The sequence below is a fragment of the Megalobrama amblycephala genome, linkage group LG22 (genome assembly GCF_018812025.1).
Source record: "Megalobrama amblycephala isolate DHTTF-2021 linkage group LG22, ASM1881202v1, whole genome shotgun sequence".
In the NCBI taxonomy this organism is placed as follows: domain Eukaryota; kingdom Metazoa; phylum Chordata; class Actinopteri; order Cypriniformes; family Xenocyprididae; genus Megalobrama; species Megalobrama amblycephala.
Window position 1 is genome coordinate 17,170,382 of NC_063065.1, and position 15,870 is coordinate 17,186,251.

The following is a 15,870-nucleotide window of genomic DNA, read 5'->3' on the forward strand; positions in this document are numbered from 1 at the left end:
TCCAAAGGTTTTTTTTTTTTTTTTTTTTTTTTTTTCAAAATAAACCTTGTAAACTGTAACTCATAGCATACCACAATGGACATTTATTATTCAAATGCTATCTGTTTTCTTTATTTGTACTGAATAACTGTAAAATCCTGTCCAAGGATATAACTGCTGGATGTCTCTGCGCTATTTTTCTCTGGGCTTAAAGTTTAGAGCTACGCTGTTGATGCAGAATCTCTGGCCAGTCGGATCTGGACCATCATCAAAGACATGTCCAAGATGGGCATCGCACACTATAAAACAAAATTACATGTTATAGTGGTATCTGGGAACCTGAAATGAAGGGTGGAATTTGTATTCATTACACACCGTATGTTACCATTGCCAACGCAATAACTCAACTGGCTGACATTGTTGTGTCCTGCACTCACATGTTTGCAGATAACCTCTGTTCCTGTGCTACCAAGCGAGTTGTCAGGGCGACGGACAATGTTGGCATGACTCTCGTCTTTTTCCCATGTCCCGTGAGCCTCATGGAAGGACGGCCACCCAGTTCCTGCATCATATTTTGCTTCTGAGCTATTGGACCGAAAGGCAGAAATGCATTTATCTTTGCAAGTTTTAACTTATGCAAAACATATATATAGTCAAACCAAAAATTATTCAGATACTAGATATTTTTTGAATATTTTTTTACTAGTGGGCACAGGACACTATAGTCCATTTATGTAAGTGAGGATAGCAAAATAAACTGAAATGTGACATATTATACCCAAAAATTCTTCTACAAGTAAAATTGATAAAAATTTGGGACCAAAAATTATTCAGACACTTTGACCTGAACAAACTGTATTAATGAATGAAATGTTCAAGGTGTCTGAATACATTTTGGTTTGACTGTATGTATGTATGTATATATATATATATATATATATATATATATATATATATATATATATATTTCTCATATTTAAAATTTATATTTTTATATTTAATATTAATTTTTTATCATTAATGTTTTTCTTTATAATTGTAAATACTGTCATTAAAGTATCAGAGTGTCTTAAAGGAGAATTACACACTTTTAATTGTATTTTGATTTTGGTTTATAAAAATTCTTACCTAAAAAGAGGGGAGTCACAGCAAACACAGTGGTACATACCCACCTCATTGTGATTCAGGTAGATGCCACTGAACGGCTAGGAAATAAAAAAGATATATGTTTTTTTTTAATTGTGCAAGCTATGCAATGTTGTGCATATGCTTACACATACGTATTGTTGTTTATACATTATTATTGCTTTGTTAACTTACCACCTCTGTGCCCTTTTCTCTTGTAACAACGTACTGTTCTGGAGTCAGCTTCCTCTGCCAATCCGTGGACTGGTCATAACGTGTCAATGACTGCAAACCTGCACAAACAGCCAGAGTCGTAAATGCAGTACATTTTTGTCCTCATTATTTATGTACACTGGATAATATTTGAAACCCACACGAAACATTTCCCTACTGAACATGTATCAAACAAAACATCATCTTGGGAATATTGTTTAAATTGGTAACAATTTTTCAGGTTTACAGGTTTCACATTCATCATGTTGGTCTTCTGTAGTGTCCCTTTAACAAAAGTCTGGTCTTTATTGACATCATTCTCTAGGAAGTGACATCATTTCTGGTGAGAAAACAACACCAACACTATGGATTTGATCATTTCTGTTTTTTGTTTGTTTTTGTTTTTTGTGGTATTAGATGGTTTGTCTCAAATCTCAATTTAAAACAAAAATAAAGGAAATCAGATATATGATCATACCTAAGAAACATTAAAATATATACAATTATTATATCTAAAATTATATATATATATATATATATATATATATATATATATATATATATATATATAGATAGATAGATAGATAGCTAATATTATTTACTTTATTTCTAGATCAAAGATCATTATCAGTCAAACACTGCTATTTTGTATTTTAATTGCATTTGTATTTGAATTCGTGTAATTTCCGGCGTCACTGCAGGACAGGTTGATGTAGACTAGAGGTAATGAAAGTTTTCTTTAATTGTTCATTTATTTAAAAAAAAAAAAAAAAAAAATCATTCATCACATATAAACTGTTTCTTTTGCAGGCCTTTCTCAAAAGGCAACACTGCATTTGAGTAATCAGGTCACGCATGCATGTTCTGAGCGACATGACAAGAATAACTGCACTTTGCACCGACTCACTAGATAACTAAATGCAATTGCACATACATTTAAAGTAGACAAAATATAAAATAATTACAATTGAAAGAATATCTTGAGGCAATTCATTTTTGAAACACAATATATATCGAAATAAACCCCTACCCGTAGATGTAGAAATCAGCCGAATCCCTACAAATATCCTCTTTTGAGGTAAAATTGATTTGGCAGTCGCTCCGCTGGAAACGATAGAGGAGAAGCGAACTAGAAAACGTGACATTTTTCTCGACATATTATTTCATGCAGTGGCCTGACTTTCTCCACTATTAGTTAACATGGGCTACTCAATAGACTGAAAAGAAGCTGAATTGAGCTCAGTTGTCTTCATTCCCCCCTCGCAGCTCGAGCACCGGAAAACGGTCACAACTCACATAGCCTACTTTATGGGTCACGGTCGACTAGCTGAAGCTGATCAAACTTTGCACCTTTTGTCAGTGGACTAACCGCATCATGCGTATCGAAGTTTTGAAAAATGGGATTTTGGAGTTGTTTTCCGTCTTATTGGAGTGTTTTCGCTCTTATCATCAGTCTATTTCATCGTAGACTTTGACCTTACCGCCTTCCTCAACCAGTTATTATCATCAGAGATGATTTAATGTAAAGAAAATTAACCAGAATACACATCAGTTTTGATAATACTTTATTAGAATTTAATTCACTTCATTTTAACAGATTATAATAAATAAAATATGTCTTAAAAATGAGAAATGTTGCCTTATCCAATGTTATAGTTATTAAATGGTCTGATATGCCAGAGCTGCTGGTGAGTTGCTTTTCATAAGGTTTCCAGGTTGGTGCATGAGATCTATAATATAACTTTCAGGCTGAGAGTATCCATAACGTTTCTTTGGACCGGCGATGAGGATTTCGTTCCAGGCACGGTTGTATTCTCCTCTTATGAGACTGCAGCTCAGCCCAATTCGGTCTGCAAGAACCTAAAATGTATTGCAATTAATCACTTACATACAATTGGGCAGAAATATCTGCTGCAACTAATGACGTAACCACAAAGAACAATTTTGGGGACACATCCCACTAAATATTCACAAATTTGATTTTTATTATATGGTTATTAAATTATTACAGTCCTGAAGATCACTGTTTTACACACGGGGGGGTCCTGTCAATAGCACAAAGGATCTCTGGAGCATAAATTACCTTGAAAAGCAACGCTCTGTGAAAGTAGGTGCCCTTTTTTATCTTTCCAATGAGAACGATGTTGGAACAGGCTTCAAACTTCAGCTCGCTAATGTGCAGTTCCCACAGGAAGTCATGCAGCTTCTCTGGCTCAACCTGGCCGCCCATTGCCTCGCACACTAACCTGTGAGAAATGATCACTTATCACATTTCTGCCACGTGGATGTTGAATATGGGATGACAATGAAAACATAAAAAACTCACATGGCCAAAGCCGTATACATTTTGACCTCATCCTGAAGTGGCGAGATGGATTCGGCAGCCTCTTGGAGGAGGTTATGAAACGCAGCGTCATACGGCAAGCTCCATGCTTCATCTACCACCGTCTCCTGCTGTGGCTTACTCTCATCCTCGTCCTTCTTTTTCTCATCCTCTTTTTGACCCTTTCCCTTCATTTTACTTTAGAAAGAGAGATGAGAGCAAGAAACATAGTTTACAGGAAACCCATCGGTCCCACTTTACATTAGGTGGCCTTAACTACTATGTACTTACATTTAAATTAATCATTTGATACAATGCACTTATTGTGTACATACATCTCATCTTACATGTGTATCCAATTTCAATAGCAGCAAAAGTGTTTTGCAACACAGTATGAACACAATAAGTACATTGTACTTATTTTTGATGTAAGTACATAGTAGATAAGGCCACCTAATATAAAGTGGGAACAACCCATCTATAAGCAGTGTTGGGGGGTAACTCATTACAAGTAACTTGAGTTACATAATCAGATTACTTTTTCAAGTAACTAGTAAAGTAACGCATTACTTTTTCAATTTACAACAAAATATCTAAGTAACTTTTTCAAATAAGTAATGCAAGTTACTTTTTCAAATTTGTTGACTGACAGCTCTCCTGTCCCCATTTTAAAAGAAATAAAGTGCAGAGGTAGACTAAATGTTAACAGGCATTTACTCATCTCACTTGTACGAAAACATCCAGTAAATGAATAAAAAAAATGAATAAAAACAGTGAAATGCAATCTCAGAATTTTATGCAATCCTGTAATAATTAACTATATTAAATTACACAAATATACTTTACATACAATTATATGTATTTAATCTAATTTTATTAACCAGTGTCCTTGCTGCTGAACTTCAATGATCTAATTCAACCATACTAATAAGCAAAAATGACTTTAGATTAGATTTAGAAATGAGTTGAACTTCCTTCTCCTGTATCCTATTCTTCTTTGATCCAGAATAGCAGCACAGTTGAAAGTTTGTTTGAGCTGCGCCCTCTACTGTACAGGCATAAATATGCATTTATTCATTTCACTTTTGGTGTGAAAGGGCCTTAACATTTGCCAAAAATAGAACTTTTTTTGTTTTTATTAAAAACAAAACAAAACAAAACAAAAAAACAAGCAAGCCCAGCCCCGGTGAAAAAAAGTAATGCAAAAGTAATGTAACGCATTACTTTTCATAAAAAGTAATAAAGTAACACAATTAGTTACTTTTTTTAGGAATGCAATATTGTAATACATTACTTTTAAAAGTAACTTTCCCCAACACTGTCTATAAGTATACACAACTCACACACCTTGGTGTTTTGCTGCTCCTTTTGCTGCTCATAACAGATGAGGCTGTAGTTTCTGTTGGACTGTCTGACTTACGATCATCTGGTTCCTTGGTAATAGATCTGATAGAAGAGAAAGAAGCATTTTTAAACCTTAACATGCACAGGTTACACTTTATTTTACAGTGCCGTAGTTACATTGTAATTACTCAAATAAGTACTGAGTAATATTAATTAACTACATGTACTTACTATAGAGTTAGGGTTAGGGTTTGGTTTAGGGTTGTAATTATGCATAATTTACTGTTATTACTATAATATTTACATGTAGTAACGTGTAACTACATCACTAAAATAAAGTGTTACCCATCCACAAAGCAAAAACAGCAAACTACTACACATTTCCTAGAGATGTGGATCAAATGACCTTTGTGCTCACTTGTGTAAATCAACTAATTTATATGGTAGAATCGAATCCACAAACACAAAAACAAAAATTTAACGCAATCAAGTAATGTTCTGTTTAAAATTTAGAATGTAATTAACTTGAACTGAGCATAAATTTTGTTGCTTAGGTCTCAAGTGGCAGAATTCCCATTTCTCTTGTGGGAGATCTAGGCCAGATTCCAGAGCCAATGCATGCAAAAGAATTTTCCCCGGGGGGAAAATCATCTATCTGCATCTATCTGTTGTGCAACAGAGGTATTTAATATTCAAGTGTGCTGCTGTAGAACTAATGGGGTGGAAGAGGACGGGCTCTGAAAGTCTTTATTCTCCACAAAGAACTTGTTTTGTCTCTAAAGTGAGATTGCAGAAGTGAAAAGAGATCTAAATACTAGTGAAAAAAGACTAAATGTGCCCCCCAAATGACTATGAATACATTAAATCGGTGAGAAAAACTGCTATTTGTGGAGCTGTTTGATACAATGTTTGAACAAGTTTCATGTGACAGTAATTTGAAACAGTAGGTTTCCTAAGCATAACTCTTGGCCTTAACATACTGATCCGGGGGCTTCCCATTAACCGCAATAGTGGCTCGATGTTGGTTGACAACTTGTTTTGATATATCCTCTAAGGTAGGAACCTGATGACCCATTCTTATCTGCAGGAGGAAGAGAAAGCAAGATAAAATAGAAGTTATTGATTTGTGCAACCTCTACGATTGAGGATATATTTTTCTCTTGAAAAACATTCACGTGTGGACCTGTCCAGGGTCGTAGAAGCCATCAGTGGTTATATCGCTGGCTGACAGGTGTCCTGTCAGACTATACTTCAACGATAGATTGCTGTCCAGAAGCTTCTGTAGTGCCAGCTCACTAAATTTGTTGTTACGGTGTGGTGACAGGTTGATTTCCTGGAGTATCTCTAGAGCTCTGTAAGATTGATGACAACAAAATCAAATGACAGAACAATCAATGAAGTTAGCCTTAAACAGCAAAAACATCTAAAAGAATAAATTTCTCAAAACCTGTCAGGAACATGTCCTGATCATATTTCAAAAATTGAAGCCTATTTTGGCACCACTACAATATTAGTAGTAGTAGTACTGCATTGTGATATAATGTTTATGAAAATTATAACAGTTAATCTGCATACAAATATAATGTAATGCAAAAAAAAGTGTGAGGAAAACATATATCATTTAAATTGTAAATTGTAATTTTTATATGATGGTAGTATTTATTCTTCAAAATATTTACTTAAATTATATTTCAGTTGATTTAAATACAAAAATTACTGTGATTACAATATAATGAAAATAGCTACCGAGAATAATGTGAATTATGTAAAATGTCCAGATGCTTTGCAGGAATGAGAAGTTTGAAGGAAAATGTGTTTAACTGTCATAAAACATAAACATAAATGCAAAATCTGGTCCTAAAGTAAGCTTAATTTTCTTCCAGAAATCTAATATTTGGGATTTACTGCCATCTACTGCTTTTGCTTTAACAGTTCATTCTAATGTTGTAAACATCTAAATTAAAATTAAAATCCTTGCAAGTTAAAACAGATCTCGCCCCCATTTACTACCATAGTAGGGAAAGTAAATACTATGGTAGTCAATGGAGGGCGAGATCTGTTTGGTTACTGACATTCTTCCAAATATCTTCCTTTGCCATCAGCAGAACAAAGAAATTTATACAGGTTTGGAACAACAAGGGTGAGTAAATGATGACAAAATTTTCATTTTTGGGTGATCTATCCCTTTAATGTTTTTTTTTAAATATATATATATATATATATATATAAATTGAAGGCCGATTGGTATGGAAACATGCTCCATTTATGGTGTTAATGTACAGTACAGTCCAAAAGTTTAGAACCACTAAGATTTTTAATGTTTTTAAAAGAAGTTTCGTCTGCTCACCAAGGCTACATTATTTAATTAAAAATACAGTAAAAAACTGTAATATTGTGAAATATTATTACAATTTAAAATAACTGTGTACTATTTAAATATATTTGACAAAGTAATTTATTCCTGTGATGCAAAGCTGAATTTTCAGCATCGCTACTCCAGTCTTCAGTGTCACATGATCCTTCAGAAATCATTCTAATATGCTGATTTGCTGCTCAATAAACATTTATGATTATTTTCAATGTTGAAAACAGTTGTGTACTTTTTTTTTCAGGATCCCTTGATGAATAGAAAGTTCAAAAGAACAGCATTTATCTGAAATACAAAGCTTCTGTAGCATTATACACTACTGTTCAAAAGTTTGGGGTCAGTAAGAATTTTTATTTTTATTTTTTTGAAAAGAAATTAAAGAAATGAATACTTTTATTCAGCAAGGATGCATTAAATCAATCAAAAGTGGCAGTAAAGACATTTATAATGTTACAAAAGATTAGATTTCAGATAAACACTGTTCTTGTGAACTTTCTATTCATCAAATAATCCTGAAAAAAAATATTGTACACAAATGTTTTGTACAATTGTACACATTAAATGTTTCTTGAGCAGCAGATCAGCATATTAGAATGATTTCTGAAGGATCATGTGACACTGAAGACTGGAGTAATGATGCTGAAAATTCAGCTTTGCCATCACAGGAATAAAATACTTTGTGAAATATATTCAAATAGAAAACAGTTATTTTAAATTGTAATAATATTTCACAATATTACTGTTTTTTACTGTATTTTTAATTAAATAAATGTAGCCTTGGTGAGCAGACGAAACTTCTTTTAAAAACATTAAAAATCTTAGTGGTTCCAAACTTTTGGACTGTACTGTATATACTTAGAAATATCTACTTTGAACTTGAAACATTTAGTGTATTAAAGCATAAAACATGCTTACCCAGCACTGCACAATTCTAGGGCTGTTATTTCATCGTTTGCACACACACTAATTGCCCAGCAAGCATTTCTCCGAATTTCAGCATGGATCGATTTGAGCAGCTGAACTAAAGGTGACAGGCCTCCAACATTTCTCAGCTGCATGTAAAGAAAAACAGAAAAACAATCACCAGAAACAGCACATAATGCAATGTAGAACAATATCCATTTACTGTACGTCCTTTACACCCCTGACCCAGAAAAAAGTTTGTTTTTTCTACACTCAACTGATAAACTGTGGTGATTGTGTAGACCTTTGAAATTGACTTTTTTTGTGCAGTGCACCGCTACCTCTAGCCTGGCCTCTGCATCACAGGCCAGTGAAGCCACAGCCTGCATTGCACTGATGAGTGTGTTGTTGTCAGTGGAGTGTAGCAGCTCCACCAATGCTGGCATAGCTTCATGGGCCAGAATGCTTCTGCGCAGCTCCTCCTGCGATGCCATGTTTGTCAAGACCGATGCCGCATACACAGCTGCTCCCGTGCAGCTGTCTCGCAGCTGTTGCACCAAGAGCTCGTCACCCCCTGCATCATATATAGCACTGAAAATGAAAACAGGTACATTAGAGTTGTGCAATACTGTATTTATTGACTATACAATCTCGTTGCACTTCAAGATTATGACTCACTAAGCATTGAGATTGTTGCTGTTGGTCAGGCTGGACAGGGCCTCTGCGGCTGCCGTTCTCAACTCACTTCCTTCACTGTTCAGCAGCTGCACAATGGGCCCGATCGCATCTGAAACACACAGGCACATTGGCTCTTCAAAGACACAAAAGGACAAGATGATAAATTAAACAAAACTAAAGTCATATTGAATTAAAATTGGAAATAAGATTGGATACTTGTTGTATATGAGATTACCCAGGCATCTGAATGTGTCCCTGCTGGAAAGGTTTTTGCTCACTGCTGCCACAGCCTGGCATACAGCAGTACGCACACTCTCATTATCCTGCATGAGAAGATCAGTAAGGGCTTTTTCTACATTCCGTTCATGAAGAATTTTTCTGTTCTCACCTTTATGGAGAGAAAAAAAAAGACATTTTTACACAATTAAAATTAAATTATGAAAAAAATCCTCTTTTGCTTAATACTAGTTCTTACTACACTGTCAGACAAAATGAACAAAACATAAGTATATCTTAAAGCTACACCTATATGTACCCTTAAAATACTAATATGTCGTCTTAAGGTACTAATATGCATGCTTAAAGTACCAATATGTACCTGTAAATACAAATATGTCCCCTTGAAGTAGTATGTCCAATATACATTAAAGTACAAATTTGTACCCTTAAAATATTCATTTATACATGTAAGTACAAATGTACACCCTTAAAGTACTAATATGTCCTTATAGTACTAATATGCAACCTTAAAATACAAATATGTACCCTTAAAGTAATATTATGTCCTTTTATATACACCCTTAAAGTACTAATATGTCTTCTTTAATATTCATCCTAAAATGCAAATATGTACCCTTAAAGTGCTAATATGTAATTATATTAGTGTCTTAAGAAGACATAATAGCTCTTTCAAAGTACATATTTGTAATTTAAGGATACATATAAGTACCTAAAGTGGACATATTACTACTTTAAGGGTACATATTTGTATTTACAGGTACATATTAGTACTTTAAGGGTATCTTTACAATATGTAAAATATATGTCCTCTTAAGGTACTAATATGAACATATAAAAGTACTAATATGCACCTTTATGGTACAAACTGTGCCCTTAAAGTACTAATATGTACCCTTCTGGAAAGTTTGTCCAAGAATGAAAATTCTGTCATCATTTGCTCACCCTCAAGTCATTACAAACCTAAATAAATAAATGAAGAATGCTGGTAACCAAACCATTTTGGTGACCACTGGCTTCCATTGTATGGGCAAAAAAACAGACACATTTCTTAAAATATGTTTTATGTTCCACAGTTTTGGAACAACATAAGGGCTATTAAATTATGACAGAAAATTATTTACACCTTTAAAGTACTAAACATGTATTTTACATGAGGTACAAAGATGTACTTTTAAAGGGTACTGACAAGCTGTTTTACAATGTCTGGACATGTTGTCTGAGAGTATAGAGAGGACAAACTGTCATTTGCCAAAAAAGTGTAAAGATATGATGTTTTTTTTCTCCGTACTGCTCTGTGCCATCCTGGCTATGGCTTTGGCTGCATTAGCCTGCGCTTCAGGCAGTGTGGACGTGCCAACAAATTGCAGTATCTGTTCCAGGCCACCCATCGTCTGAATAAGCTGCATGGCCTCGCTGTCTTCCAGACAGTTACAGATAACCCTGAGAGCCCCCTCATGCAGTTCACTAAACTCCTGTAGGGAAGAGACACAGCTGCCATTACTGCTCAATCATGTGCTGCTTGATTTTGATTGAATCACTTGAATTGTTCTCAACTTGCGTACAAGAAGTTTGATTGCTCATAATGAAGGTGACTAAGGAGCAGTTTCGAAAAGGCTAAGTGCGCATGAATAATTCAGATGAGAATAATTAGCCTACTTTGGTCGCAAGGAGCTCCAGGATTCTGTCAAAGCCCTGTACATTCCTAAAGGCCACACGGGTCTCACTGTCAGTGGTGATGTTCTCTATGGTGCGCAGTGCAAGCTGCTGAATAACTGGGAACTCTGAGCGCAGCAGATCCAGAAGTGGGGGGAGTCCATTTAGACGCTGCACAGCCGCTCGATTCTGAATGTCCTGAGTGTGCAAAAAGCAGAAAAGTGCACAAATAATTGATTTTAACAGCATCCTTCTGGAAGTCAAAGGGTTATGCTTTTAAAGCTGATCAAATATCTATGACATCATTGAAAATACAAATTGTTTCAAATTCCATTTTCGTCTAACAACTGTGTTTTGTTAGTGCTGTAAAATACCACCCTGACAAATGTCTTTTAGTCTAATTCACAACAGACCTTCTGTCAGACTCTGACATCTGTTGTCTTACTTGTACAAGATTAAATATGCACTCCACAGAATTTTTCTTCACATCAGGATCCGGGCTAGACAAGAGATGAATAAGAGGTTCAAGTCCCTTGTGGTCAAATATCTGGATCTTGTAGGAGAAGTCCACTGACAATGACGTCAAACACAAAGTGGCAAACTCGTGGACCACAATATTCTCTGAGGAAAAGAAGGTGGTGGGTAAGGAGAAAAGAAATTAAAAAGAGAATATATATATATATATATATATATATATATATATATATATATATACACACACACACACACACACACACCTAAATACATTCATGTGAAAACGTTAGGACACCCTATTGAATTCCATGATTTTCCGTATCAGGACATAATAAAAAATCATCTGGTCCTTGGCAGGTCTTGGAAAATAAAACCTCAGATGAACAACAACAAATGACATATCACACCGTTTCATTATTTATTTAACAAAAACTAGGCCAAAATGGAAAAGCCATGTGAGACAAACTAAGGACACCCTTACTGTTAACATAGGAATTAAGAGTGCTAATCAAATGCCTTTGATGAATTGATCATCAACGAGTGTGATCACCTCTATAAAAGCAGAAGTTTTGGCATTTTGTTGGTTTGGAGCCTTCAGTTGTGTGTTAACACAATGCCAAGGAGGAAAGACATCAGCAATGATCTTAGAGAAGCAGTTGTTGCTGCCATCAATCTGACAAGGGCTATACGGCCATTTCCAAACAATGTGAAGTCCATTATTCTATTGTGAGGAAGACATTCAAAACACACACCAGTCTTCCCATGAGTGGACGTCCCAGCAAATTCACCTCAAGATTGCAGACAATCCAAGAACTACACCTCAGACTCTACAGGCCTCAGTTAACATGTTAAATGATAAAGTTCATGACAGTACACTTAGAAAAAGATGGGACAAATATGGCATGTTTAGAAGGGTTGCCAGGAGAAAGCTTCTTCTCTCTAAAAAGAACATGGCAGCATGGCTTAGGTTTGCAAAGTTGCATCTGAACAAACCACAGGACTTATCAAACAAAGTCCTTTGGATAGACAAGACCAAATTGGACATGTTTGTCCATAATGCACAGCACCAAGTTTGGTGAAAACTAAACACAGCATATCAGAATAAACACCTCATACCAAAAGTCAAGCATGCTGGTGAAGGGTTGATGATTTTGGGCTTGTTTTGTAGTCACAGGAAGTGGGCATCTCACAGACATTGAGTTGACCATGAACTCCTCTGTATACCAAAGTATTCTAAAGTCAAATGTGAGGCCATCCGTCCGACAGCTAAAGCTCGGCCAAAATTGGGTCATGCAACTGGACAATGATCCCAAAAACACCAGCAAATCTACAGCAGAATGGCTAAAAAAGAAAAGAATCAAGGTGTTGCACTCGCCTAGTGAAGTCCAGACCTCAACCCGACTGAAAATAAAAAACTAAATCTGTGGCGAGAGCTGTGCATAGACAAATGCCTACAAACCTCAATAAACTGGAGCAACTTTGTAAAGAAAAATGGACCAAAATTCCTCCAGAAAGATGCGAGAGATTGATAAAGTCAGACAGAAAATGATTACTTCAAGTTATTGCTGCTAAAAGTGGATCTATAAACAACTGAATCATAGTGTGTCCTTAGTTTTCATCTTGGCTTTATTTATGCTAAATAAATGTAAAAATGTGTTGTTGTTAATCTGAGATTTTATTTTCCAAATTTTAAGACCTGCCAAGGACCAGATGATTTTTTATTATGTCCTGATATGGAAAACTACTGAATTCAATAAGATGTCCAAACTTTTTCACATGTTTGTATATATTTACAAACTTTTATGTTAGATGTGATTAATTGTGATTAATTGATTTGACAGCATTATATATACAGTATATATATATTTGTGTGTGTATATATATATATATATATATATATATATATATATACACAGGTGCTGGTCATATAATTAGAATATCATCAAAAAGTTCATTTTTTTTATTGTAAATTATTTTTAAAAATGAAACTTTCATGTATTCTAGATTCCCTACATGTAAAGTAAAACATTTCAAAAGTTTTTTTTTTTAATTTTGATGATTAGAGCGTACAGCTCATGAAAGTCCAAAATCCAGTATCTCAAAATATTAGAATATTTCCTAAGATCAATCAAAAAATGGATTTTCAAAACAGAAAAGTTCAAGTTCTTTAAAGTATGTTCATTTGTGCACTCAATACTTGGTCGGCAGCACATATTACAGCAAATGACTTGCACCTAGCACAAATTACAGCATCAGTGAAGTGTGGCATGGAAGTGATCAGCCTGTGCCACTGCTGAGGCACTACTGAGCCTTCAGCTCATCTGTATATTGTTGGATCGACTGTTTCTCATCTTTCTTGAAAATATCCCATAGATTCAGGGGTCAGGCATGTTGGCTGGCCAATAAAACACAGTAATATCATGGTCAGCAAACCACTTGGAAGTGGTTTTTGCACTGTGGGCAGGTGCTAAAGTCCTGCTGGAAAAGGAAATCAGCATCTCCATAAAGCTTGTTAGCAGATGGAAGCATAAAGTGCTCCAAAATCTCCTGGAAGATGGCTGCATTGACTTTGCACTTGATAAAACACAATGGACCAACACCAGCAGACGTCACGGCCCCCCCAAATCATTACTAACTTCAGAAACTTCCCACTAGACTTCAAGCAGTTTGGATTCTGTGCCTCTCCAGTCTTCATTCAGACTCTGGGACCATGATTTCAACATGAAATGCAAAATTTACTTTTATCTGAAAAGAGGACTTTCGACCACTGTTCACTGTCCAGTTCTTTTTCTCCTTAGCCCAGGTAAGAAGCTTCTGACGTTGTTTCTGTTTCAGAAGTGGCTTGGTAGTCCTTTTCCTGAAGATATCTGAGTGTGGTGACTCTTGATGCACTGACTCCGGCTTCATTCTACTCATTGTGAAGCTCTCCCAAGTGTCTGAATCGGCTTTACTTGACAGTATTCTCAAGCTTGTGGTCATCCCTGTTGCTTGTGCACCTTTGCCTACCCAATTTCTTCCTTCCAGTCAACTTTGCATTTAATATGCTTTGATATTTCACTCTATAAACAGCCACCCCATTCAGTAATGACCTTCTGTCACTTACTCACTTTGTGGAGGGTGTCAATGATTGTCTCCTGGACCATTGCCAAGTCAGCAGTCTTCCCCATTAGTGTGGTTTCAAAGAACAAGAGATACCCGGAATTTATACTGTAGGGATGGTCATTTAATGAAACTCAAATGTAAATATTCTAATATTTTGAGATACTGGATTTTGGACTTTCATGAGCTGTACGCTCTAATCAACAAAATAAAAAAATAAAATAAAAAAACTTTTGAAATGTTTTACTTTACATGTAGGGAATCTAGAATATATGAAAGTTTAATTTTTAAAAATAATTTACAATAAAAAAATGAACTTTTTCACGATATTCTAATTATATGACCAGCGCCTGTATATATATAATGCACATTGAATTTGAAAATGAAAAAAAAAAAGTGCCTGTACCTTCAGGTGACAGTTTGCTGATAACTGCAGGTATCACATCCAGTGTCTTCAAACAGTTTTTAACTTCATCTGTTTAAAAATGACAACTAAAAATGAAAACTGAACATCCTTTGATTTACAAGCAGTGCCTATTTTTGTACCCTACGTACTGTTAGAAGCCATGACGCCCAGAGCCATGACAGCATTCCTGCGCACAGTCTTGTCCTCGTGAGAAATGAGACGACAAAGAGGTTCAATCGCTCCCAAGCACATCAAAGAAGTCTTATTCTCATCACCTAAAAATATCAGCACAACAGCAGAACACACACATTGATCAATAAAGGAGAGTCACACAAGGGAACAGTGAGCACTTACCTCTGCAAAATTCTCAATGACCTTAGACGGTAAGACTAGATTAGACTGTTACCTTTTTCTGCGAATTTGTGGATAGCTTCACAAGCTTTTGCCAGCACCTCTTCTTCAGGAGAGCTGAGCATGAGAACCGCTGTCGCTGCTGTTTTGCTCTCGATAGGTAGAGGGTCGAACTGAAGGAATAATACTTAGGTTGAAAATATTTCAAGAAAGCACTGGAAAATCACTCGAGTGAAGAAAAATGTTCTCACCACATCTTTCTGGAATGTCTCGGCCTCTTTTTTGACTTTTTTCCCCATCTAGATGTCAACCCGCCAACAAGATAAATAATAACAAAAACACCTAAATAAACCATTTCTACGAAACATAATTATAATAAACAAATTCTAAAAGACATAAAAAATACCTGCTACAACTGAAAGTTGTGTGCTTGGGTTTCTGTTTAGCTGCTGTTGCTAGGTGACAGATGTAATTTACCATTTCACCTGTAGGTGGGGCAAGAATCACTCTGAAACATGCTTGGTCAATTAATTATTTATTTGTTTAAAATATGTCTGTCATGAACCGTTAGGTGGCTCTGATGTCATAATTTATTATATTATATACAAAATAATTAAATTAATAATTAGATGAAAATATTTAACAAAAAAATGTTTTTTTTTTTTTATTTAAATTAAAATAACAATCTTTTCTGGTAACTATCAACAGTGATAG

General features: G+C 35.2%; 2 protein-coding genes across 3 annotated transcripts; both read right to left on the minus strand.

Annotated features, from left to right (window-relative positions):
- Nucleotides 1-86: 86 nt before the first annotated feature.
- Nucleotides 87-2,577, minus strand: msrb2 (methionine sulfoxide reductase B2). Its single transcript, XM_048175098.1, has 5 exons — nucleotides 2,348-2,577; nucleotides 1,300-1,397; nucleotides 1,108-1,184; nucleotides 417-564; nucleotides 87-276 (listed from the first exon to the last, which is right to left on the minus strand). The coding sequence occupies exons 1-5, from the start codon at nucleotides 2,472-2,474 to the stop codon at nucleotides 172-174; spliced, it is 555 nt and encodes a 184-aa protein (XP_048031055.1). The 5' UTR covers nucleotides 2,475-2,577; the 3' UTR covers nucleotides 87-171.
- Nucleotides 87-15,658, minus strand: armc3 (armadillo repeat containing 3). 2 transcript variants are annotated; one of them, XM_048175096.1, is made up of 22 exons: nucleotides 15,563-15,658; nucleotides 15,408-15,455; nucleotides 15,212-15,329; nucleotides 14,955-15,080; nucleotides 14,806-14,874; nucleotides 11,272-11,447; nucleotides 10,830-11,024; nucleotides 10,462-10,645; nucleotides 9,169-9,321; nucleotides 8,934-9,042; nucleotides 8,597-8,846; nucleotides 8,268-8,404; nucleotides 6,168-6,336; nucleotides 5,965-6,065; nucleotides 4,988-5,086; nucleotides 3,644-3,838; nucleotides 3,401-3,563; nucleotides 2,348-3,177; nucleotides 1,300-1,397; nucleotides 1,108-1,184; nucleotides 417-564; nucleotides 87-278 (listed from the first exon to the last, which is right to left on the minus strand). In XM_048175096.1, the coding sequence occupies exons 2-18, from the start codon at nucleotides 15,453-15,455 to the stop codon at nucleotides 2,977-2,979; spliced, it is 2,493 nt and encodes an 830-aa protein (XP_048031053.1). In that variant the 5' UTR covers nucleotides 15,563-15,658; the 3' UTR covers nucleotides 87-278; nucleotides 417-564; nucleotides 1,108-1,184; nucleotides 1,300-1,397; nucleotides 2,348-2,976. The 2 variants fall into 2 exon arrangements, with proteins under 2 accessions (XP_048031053.1, XP_048031054.1); XM_048175097.1 differs by having other exon boundaries at nucleotides 15,408-15,471; nucleotides 15,563-15,609.
- Nucleotides 15,659-15,870: the final 212 nt, after the last annotated feature.